Raw genomic sequence first — 10,068 nt, 5'->3', positions numbered from 1 at the left:
TGTGCATTTTCCAAGATCAATACAGTTCTTATGGATTCTAAGCACCTTTGGCAAGACCATTTTTTTCTCAGCTTGTTCTCCATAATGCACATTGTTTGACAAATGCACAAGTTCTATTTATGTTCTCTTATTACCAGGTTCATTGAAGTTTATTGCAAAGCATCCTGGTGAAGCAGAGACGGTTGTGTGGATGAGGAGTGGCACCCAGGGAAACAAATGGCGATTTGCTGATCTTACCTTCACTAGTGACAAACCAATACAGGTATTCTTATTAGTCTTTTCTGAGTGTATGTCTCTCCTGTTGGATGTTGACATCATTTTGAGAAATGTTTGTGAAGAGCAGTTTCATGTAGATTTTTTAGAAAATGGGTCAAGTCTTTAAACACATGTATGTTTAAGTCAGTTTTCCAACAGTGCAAAACACAAACGTCTCTTATTTCTGTGTCTTTCTTTCTGTTTCTGTTTTTCTACAATAATATTGCCGTTATCGTATTCCTGTTTAACAGTGGGTTGGATTAAATGATTTTTTTTTAGAGTTGACTACCATAGCTATTTTAACTTAGTTATGTTTAAAAAGATATTTCATGACAAAACTCTTTCTTCTCTTGAAATAAACGCTTTAATGAATTCAAACTGTTCTCCAGTTTATCATAGAAGCTGTTGTGGGAGGTATCCAGGGGAGCATAGCCATTGATGACATAGTGGTGTCCACCACTGCAAGTGGTTCTTGCCCACCTGAGAGAGAGTGCACCTTCCAGGGATCCCTCTGTGGTCTGCAGCAACAGCCTTCTGCAAACTTCGGCTGGAGCCGGATCACAGGGACATCCCAACCAGCCAACTCTTCTGGCCCCGTCGCAGATCACACTCTGGGGACAGAGCAAGGTTTGCAACTCCATGAGATACATGGCTAATGTAATGCTACTGTGTCAAAACTAAAGAAAAGTTATGTGTTTTTGTTTCTTTATACAATCACACACTCAGATAAAAAGTCAACATGTGCATAACTACACCTTATTTGTAGGTTATTACCTGAGTGCCCGGTTGTGGAGTCACCCTGTGGGGTCCAGAGGTGCGATGATGACTGCAATGATGGAGCCAACACCTCCTGACGGGGAATGTCTTATGTTCTGGTACTACATGGAGGGAAGTGGAGTGGGTGAACTCACTATTTACCTTCAGACCCCTGGCAGCCACAGAAACCCCCATAAGCTCTGGGACAGAAGTGGAGATCAGGGGAAGCACTGGAGACACGGAAGAGTGACGCTTCTCAGCCCTGATATCCCGTATCAGGTAGGAATGTACCTACATTGTACTAAGTTCTCAGATAATGTTTTTGAATAAATAATTGCAAATGGTCAGAACAGTCTGCAGACTCTCCAGACAAGCTGGTTTGGGATGAAATGGAGTTTTTCTAAAACTCTTGACAGTAGTGTATATACTGCGTGTGTGGATAATAGGTAGTAAATTTCAGCAAAGGGGGATCAGGGGACACTGATGTTCAGCTCATCTTTTTCAGCACAGATGCTTTAATTTCTAAGAAACATCAGTACCAACTTCCTCATGTAAAAGTCAGAGCTATGTGGAAATAACTTATAAGGTCATCTTATAAGTTAAAATCAATTTGTCATTCTGAGTGACAGGTGATTTTTGAAGCGACAGTGGGGGATGGACCGAGGAAAGATATAGCCATTGACGACCTCACTGTCCTGAATGGTGCCTGTCCCCCGACAGGTGAGTGAGTGACCATTGTGAAGAAAATGGATGAAAGATGAAAAGGAATGTATATTGTAGGGGGTAGAGTCGGGGTGGGGGTGGGGTTTGTTCAAGCATTTTTATATGACTGCATGCTGCATGTGCATCTGTGGTATTCCTTTCAGGCTTTTGTGACTTTGAGATGGACATGTGTGGTTGGGTAAACAATCCTCCAACAGAGTCTGGAATGGACTGGGACTGGCTTTCAGGCGACAGTGAGGGTCTTTTCATCCCAGGAAGGGACCACTCCACAGATTCTTCTTTAGGTAAATCAGGACACACATCCTTTAACTCCCAGCTCCATGGTCAGTTTGCATTTCGCAATCCACAAAATGTATATATTTGCGGGTGAAGCCACTGAGTAAGATGCTCCGTTTCATTCACTGAGGTACTTGTTTAGCAAAGCATATAACCCTTCTGATTAATGGAGCTACTCAAACTTCAAGTGACTGAATACAGCCATAACAGGGAACTGTTGGAAAATAATTCACCTGGATATTTCATGTTGTTTCTTTCTCTCCTTAGGCCACTTTGCTATGTTCATGTCCTCTAAGAGAGAAGAAATAGCCCACCTGGAGAGTGAGTCCATGGCGGCTGTGGACCGAGCTTGCCTGGAGCTCTGGCACCGCACCGAAGGGTGGTCAATAAACCGTGAGTATATTCTTATCTCTGCTCTCCTACGAAGCATTGATTTGGTCATGTGTGGGCTAAAACTTCATTGCAAAGTGAACGCATTTTTGACATTTAGGTTGCATACATTTCAACACTTGTGTCAACAAAGGCTATATGTTAGTGTGTTGATACTGAGACATGTTAACTTACTGAAAATGCTGTTAAAACTGTGGTCAAATGTAACCTGGACAAAGTTAACTTTTCAGATTTAGTTTTGGTCTAAATATCTATACTTCTTTTGAAATGAAAATATTTTGCAGGAGTGTCCTGGCCGAGATAGCAGAGAACATAAAGCATAGGTTAAAAACACATGCAGTATAAGACAGACTAATAATTAATTCTATAAAATATGAAGAGAATAATCAAGGATCACAAAACAGCAGTTAATACAGTATACCATGACATGGACTACAAAAGAGAGATGAAAATAAAACAGGAGTTCGAACAAGATGACATTTGTTACTGTCAGAAAGTGAGGAACAAGATTATTTTCTCATCTTCAAAGCTACTGGTGGCAAAAAGCAGGAAAATTCCATGTTAATGGATTAATACTTACCAGGGTGTGAGAGGCAGTTAAGCTGCTTTGCAGTTTACTTTTGCAGCTTTATTACAGCACATACAGTACAGATAGTACAGGACATATACATGTGCCAAATAAAATGATGAATAAACCAGCAAGAGTTCTTTCCACTGAGAGGGCTTTTTGTGATACTCTGTGATACTGATATTGCCTCATTGTGGATCTTATTGTCCTTTGCAAACTCTTAATGACTCATCACTTTCCTCATCTTTCTGTCCCATGGCTTCATCCGGAAGGCAAATTCTTAAATAAAGTAAATAAACGACAGTTTCAGTCTTTTAATGATGAATTGTGGCACTTTCAGGCCCCTCGCCCATTACACTGACAGTGTTTGTGAATGAGACTGCTGGACTGCGTGCTGTGTGGACTACAAATGGATATATGAATAACACATGGATCAAAGACAGGGTGGATTACAGTGCATCAGAGCCTCACCAGGTAGAATAACAGTTAGAACTTAATGATGAGAAAACACTGCACATAAACAGTAGAAATCAGTGCAAAGCTTTAAATGAACTCATCATTCACTCGTCATTCTTCATCACAGATTATTTTGCAAGCCAGTTCTTCCAACTCAGCTGAAGGAAGCTTTGCCCTGGACGACGTGCACATCATCAGGGACAGGTCTTGTGATGACATCATCCCAACAACCACCCCTACCCCTGCCACCACGACCACCACTGCTCCTGCCTCTGACATGGATTGCACCTTTGAACAAGGTGACACTGGGAAAATAGAGTTTCAGTAGTATGACTCTAAGATGTTTGACTTGACAGATCATTCTCAAGATTTAAAGGTTCATACTTAATAATAGTGATTGACTGAGTAACTGAACAAACAAACAAAAGCTGTTACATTTTTTTAGCTACAGTAGCATCATTCAAACTCCACAAATGACTTAATAATACATCCCCATCAATAAATATATGAATTATACCTGTGTCCAGTGGTATTTACATTCGGATATTTGGATATTATTGAATAATTATTCTGTAGTCTATTTATCCTATTTCCTATGTTACAAATAGAGTATTGTAATATATAAAGTTACATCTTCTATAACAGGTCTATGTAATTGGGTTCAAGAGGACAGTGACGATTTGAACTGGATTCTCAGTAGTGGACTTCAAGTGGCCCAACCATGGGATGGACCTCAGTATGATCATACTCTTGGAAATAATCAAGGTATTGACTATTGACCTTAAAAAAGATGTGTAGCTAAGGTGGGGCTGTTGTGAACATCAGACATTGTTTTAACCATTGTTTATTTTAATAAACATATGGTCTGTAAGTCCAAGAGAATTAAACAGTTTTGATAAAAGATTAATTTAGAAGCAAAAGAAATCTACATATATACATATACAAATCTGTATGTATATTATGGTCTAAACAATGTACAGATTAGATAAATCATCATTATTATTTTCATTGCTGCTCCTCCATTGTTATCATTACTGAAACACGGCCGTCAATGATAAAACTGACCAAAGAACAATGATCCAAAGCCACATTCAACGATTTGCACTGCAGTTTGAAAGCTTGTCTGTTTTTTTGTTTGCCAAGGTTTCTTTTTGGTGTTGAATGGATCCAGTTCCAAGAATGGAGAGAGAGCAGCCATCTCTGTTCCTGTTGTCAATCTTACATCAGATATTTGTGTTGGATTCTGGTATTACATGCTCGGGCCTTCTGTGTCCACCCTGGATCTGCTGGTTCAGACAGTGTGTAGCCCAGTTTGTACTACTACAAATCTTCCGTTGCAGACTTTGCTTGCAGTGTCTTTACCTCAGCGCTACAACAACAATGGCTTGCTTTGTTTTAGAAATCCTCTGAGCTGTTAGTCTGGACTCAGAGAGGGACTCAGACTCCAGAGTGGTTCAATGCACAAGTAACCATCAGCATGAACGATACAATACGGGTAAATTTTTACATTCTATTTAATTACGAATATACTTAGATTTTTTTTTTTTTTTTTGGTTTTAAATTATGTTTGTATTCCTCCTTCGTCCACAGATGGTGTTCACTGGCCATAGAAACACCAACAGTCAAGGATTCATCGCCATTGATGACATTGCAGTGAGGGAGGGGGCCTGCAGTGATCAGAGTAAGTGAACACAGACCCAGCACTACCTGATGTTAACAGAAAGTCAAAATATACCAGTGATTACTACAGGTTTTCCCTTCTTTCTTTTTTTTTCACCAAATTTTAGACATGTGTGGTTTTGAGTCTAGCTTGTGTGGCTTTGAAAACTCGGTCAGTCATAAGGGTCAGTGGCATCGCAAAAGGGGAACACAACATCAGGTGGATCACACTTATGGAACTGAAAATGGTGAGTGGGAAACTGTGGTACCACGCCACACACTGTGAATATGTGTTTGGTAGATTAGAGCAATCATGTTCCCACCACAACTACATGAAGGTTATAATATAAAGTGAATCAATAGTAAGTCCTAAGTTTAACTTGTGATCATGAGCTGTGGTTCCCAACCTGGGAACGTGGGACTCCACAGCACTGGGGCTCAGGTCGCAATATAAGTCAAGGAACATTAGTCTTTGGATGATCTGTTGCAAGCAGATAACTCAATAACTTCTGGATGAACTGCATTCAAAATTTGTTGTCTTCAGATGTTTCATCTAGAGCCACCATGATAAAAAGAAAGGTATTTGTCCATGATTTTGGTATATGACCAAGTACCTGGAAGAATAATGACATTCCCATCAGCCTCAGAAGAACTTTATGTTTGGTGCTAAAATGTTAGAATTCCAAACCCCCTAAACTAAGATGATGAACATAGTAAACATGCCTGCTAAACATCTCCGTTAGTATTACCATTATGAGAATGTTTGCATGCTGATGTTAGCATGTAGCGCAATGCAATGCCAGCCTCAGAGCTGTTGGCTGAGCTGTAGACTCTTAATCTTGTTTGCACATTTGTCACATTTTCCCAGTACGTTCTTCTTACAGAACCGTTGTGGTCATCCAATTCATAATACATGTACTGTAGCGTTTGACACACTTTTAAGGTGAGGGTGAAAAATGCAAATATCATGATTAAACGACAGTGAGCACAAGAAGCAGAAGAAGTTACACTTAAGTTACACCCATGATTGCATTTGAAACACCTGTAACTGTCTTCCTTTGAGGTTTCTACGTGACTGTGATGACAACAAACTCGACACAGACTGAAATAGCTCAGCTGATCACGCCAGAGTTCACGTCAGCTACAGAGATGTGTGTACGCTTCTGGTGAGTCTAGTACTGCCACTACACACATTTACACACATCACATGTCATCTGATGCACATTTTAATGTTTATGTGTCTACTGTATTTCTTCAGGTACTGGTTACCTGCAGGTTCCTCTAATGACCTTGCTGTTCATTTGCTGCGGAGTGGGGAGCAGCTTGATGCCCTTTGGAAACGGTCTGGAGCATCTTCTACAGGCTGGGAGGTGGCGGAGGTCACTGTGTCCTCTCCGGCAAAATTCCGTGTAAGCTGTGTTTTTTTTTTATTTTTTATTGTTTGTTTTTTTGTTTTTTACGATGATGCCTTTCTACTCTCTGCCAATCAAACAGTCTCTTTCACAGTATGCGACTAAACTGTCTACTGCATTTTTCTGTCATTCCTGTAAGATGCTACCTAAAACTGTTCATGTACCTATGTGCCTGACCAGGTGGCGTTTACGGCGATCCAAGTGGCAGGCACTAATTCTACAGTGAAACTAGATGATATTTCTATGAGAGATGGGACCTGCAGTCCTCCAGGCAGCTGTGACTTTGAGTCCGGACAGTGCAGCTGGGTCAACATCCCCAAAGGAGACGGACATGACTGGGTGATGGCCAATGGGGGCTTCCAGGGTCCGCCTACAGACCACACCACTCAGACCCCAGATGGTACGACCTCAGATGTACCTCAACATAATAAGCTTAACATGAATATGCCACTGGAGTAGATATAGAGATCTTCTCACTGTTGTCATATGCCATTAATGGGGGAACATGTCCACTTAATACTTTACTGAACCACCAAAAATTATTACCAAAAAAGTCTTCATATCCCAAAGAACAATCTCAGTAGTGAATTTGTTGATTTAAACCCTGGTGGGTGATGTTTTTCATTCATAACTACAATGGCATGGATGATGGTATTTATAGATTTAAATCCTTATAGCTGCACTAATCAATATTTTTTATTAACATAAGATCAAATTACTATGTATAATGTGAAATGTCCCATGGTACTGACGAACCCTCAGAGAATTATCGCCGAACTCTGCAGTTGCCTCAGTCTTTTAGTCTTTCAGAAACAAGACTACAAATGCTAACGCTGCTGCTAACTTTGGTTTGTTTCGTTTACTGCGGAGCGCACAAAAATATGTGTTTGAAAATGTGCCAAACCTCATAAAAAAAAATTGAATGTAGGTTAGATGGCTAGGATTATTAGCTGACAAAGTGCAGCCCTCAATGTTGCAATTAATGATTAATGATTAGCAGCTGTCGCAGCTTTTTAGCTGTCACAGTCTATTACTTATTAACTTCTCTTTTTGTCCCTGACTTATGTCCTGTTACATGTGACACATGACATATGACATCCTCCTTTATCCAAAGAAAAGGTTTCCTTATGACCTTTCTCTGGAAGAAACTTGAAACTGAGAAGGTCATTAAAAGTTTAGAAATTATCAAGAATTGTAATGTAATTTCTGGATTCAGAGTTTGAATAGTTCTAACAGCCAAAATGAGCAGCACGGAGAAGTATTCACAGCTGATAGTTTGCACTAAAAATGAGACATACGTTGATCTATCTTTATGTATTTAAATTATTAACCAATGAGAATGCAATGATCAAGCACTGTGGAGAATTGCAAAAAATATGTGCAGGTTAACTAAATATTTTTCCTATTATTATTATTCAACATTTTTGTTTCTTTTGCATGTAGGTTGGTTTTTGTTGAGCTCATCCCTGCACCTAAACCACAGCAGTGTAGCACAGGTGGTGTCAGAATGGATCCAACTGAAAGACACCACCTCCTGTCTCACCTTATGGTACTATATGGATAGCAGGTAAGCAGCAGAAAAAAAAATCCAAATCACCAACCTTCTCACATCATACAGTATGTGACAACGCAGAGGATGCACTTTATCCTGTTAAGCCTGTTTAGTTTCCTCATTGACTTCCTCAGGAAGTGTGCACAAATGTCATTCAGACATGAATCATCTGCTCTCTCTTTGTGCAAGACTAAGAATATTCTGTGGCAGAGTTCAGTCTTTACACAAGACTTTAAATTAAAATTAAAAAGTCATAGTTTTAAGTCCCTAAAAACAACCATCTGAAAATGTAAAAAAAAAACATACATTACATATAAACTAGATTTTTTTCTGAAGTGAATAAATGCTTTTTGCTTAAACTGACTTAACTGAAGCCGTTTTCATAAATCAAATCAAACCAAAGCATTGCATTTGTCTGTTGTTTTCAGTGACTCTGGGACATTGCAGGTGTACATGCGTTCAGGGCCATCGCAGGAGGATCTTGTGTTCAACCGTAACAGCAGTGGGCACAGCTGGACCAGGCTCTCCCAATCTGTAGAGAGGATCACACCTTTCCAGGTACTCTAGTGGTTGCAATAGAACAGAATAATAATTTTTTTAAAGAATAATAAAAAATATAATAATAATAATAATAATAGTAAAAAAGAGTGGCTATTTTATCAATGACATTCACTGACTCCCTCAACAACTACACACTCAGCTGCTGATCGAAGCAGAGACTCGCAATAGAGGATTTATTGCCATTGATGACATAAGTCTCACACCAGGACTTTGTCAAGGTACTGGCAGTTTTTTGTTTGTTTTTTTTTTATTCCATAGATAATTACTGAAATATGTTCAATGATAATTAAATTTAAAATAATAAATGGCACCGTTTTCTTTTCTTGTAGTGAATGAAACAAGTTTGGGATTTGAGGGTTGTTCATTTGAAAATGGCACATGTGACTGGGAGGACATCAGTGTTGGCCAGTTTCAGTGGGTGAGAGGAGGGAATGCTACTGGGAACACTGGACCCTCTGTGGACCACACATTGGGAACTGAACTGGGTAGGACCGCACACTAACCCCTCATACACTGACTTCATATACAGTGAGACAGGATAACTGCATCTGGACTGTTTTACAGATCAAATCAAATCTGTGCAAAAGCAAACATAATCTGTGTACAGTACAAAGGTTAATCTTTTAGTGATTTTACTGATCACAAAAAGATGTTTGCATTTCACATTAAGCTGCAAATTAACCACAAATTAAGGCAGTTATTGTTTAAGATGTATCATGTTTAAGATGCATAATTGTTAGAGGAAGCCCTCCATCACCCCCATGCTCCCACCACCCTGCTACAACCTCTTTTCACAACTGTCTCCCCCATGTCAACTTGATAGATTTTCTACTGCATCATTATTTTTGCTGTCCTCTGTTGAGTATATGTTGAGAGAATAAAGGGTTTTTCTCAGGGTTCTTATCTGACTCATCCAGGTTGGTACATGGCAGTGGAGTCTGACCGAGGCGATCAAATAAGCCCTGCTGCCCTGCAGAGTCCCACCATGACAGAGGCCAGCGCCACCTGCACACTACACTTCTACTACAACATGTATGGAGAGGGTATGTTTTACATATGCACATGTATGTGTGCAGCCATAAAACAAATCACATGTTCTTGGGACCTTCACATGTGAGTTAGCGCTTGTATTCCTGCACACTATCTTGTATTCTGTACACTGTTTCAAACACAGGAGAGCTGAATGTGCTGCTAAAGGAGGGCCCCAGGTCCACTACGGTGTGGTGGCAGTCAGGCAGCCATGGAGATCTATGGCAACATGGTGAGGTAACTGTTGGTGGAATCGCTCAGGACTTTACCATCCTGTTTGAAGCCTCTAGGACCTTCAACATGCCAGGACACATTGCCATTGATGACATAGACTTCACAAACTGCACCCTGCCTGGTAGACTACCTGCACTAACTGGACACTTTACTTTACTTACAACCCTTTATTCCAAACTGATTTACATTCATGAAAT

The 10,068-nt window shown here is 39.9% G+C and overlaps 2 protein-coding genes across 2 annotated transcripts; both read left to right on the top strand.

Annotated features, from left to right (window-relative positions):
- The first annotated feature begins 2,276 nt into the window (after positions 1 to 2,276).
- Positions 2,277 to 3,752, top strand: LOC130178689 (MAM and LDL-receptor class A domain-containing protein 1-like). Its single transcript, XM_056391135.1, has 3 exons — positions 2,277 to 2,403; positions 3,309 to 3,442; positions 3,552 to 3,752. Exons 1-3 carry the CDS (start codon positions 2,289 to 2,291, stop codon positions 3,750 to 3,752), a joined length of 450 nt encoding a protein of 149 aa, XP_056247110.1. The 5' UTR covers positions 2,277 to 2,288.
- A 1,086-nt stretch (positions 3,753 to 4,838) lies between these two features.
- LOC130178688 (MAM and LDL-receptor class A domain-containing protein 1-like) lies at positions 4,839 to 6,954 on the top strand. The gene is made up of 6 exons (XM_056391134.1): positions 4,839 to 4,919; positions 5,015 to 5,105; positions 5,212 to 5,331; positions 6,147 to 6,249; positions 6,342 to 6,501; positions 6,676 to 6,954. Exons 1-6 carry the CDS (start codon positions 4,902 to 4,904, stop codon positions 6,952 to 6,954), a joined length of 771 nt encoding a protein of 256 aa, XP_056247109.1. The 5' UTR covers positions 4,839 to 4,901.
- The last annotated feature ends 3,114 nt before the right edge of the window (positions 6,955 to 10,068 follow it).

Source organism: Seriola aureovittata, chromosome 12 (assembly GCF_021018895.1).
Source record: "Seriola aureovittata isolate HTS-2021-v1 ecotype China chromosome 12, ASM2101889v1, whole genome shotgun sequence".
Taxonomy (NCBI): Eukaryota; Metazoa; Chordata; class Actinopteri; order Carangiformes; family Carangidae; genus Seriola; species Seriola aureovittata.
This window is presented reverse-complemented; position numbering and strand designations above follow the sequence as displayed.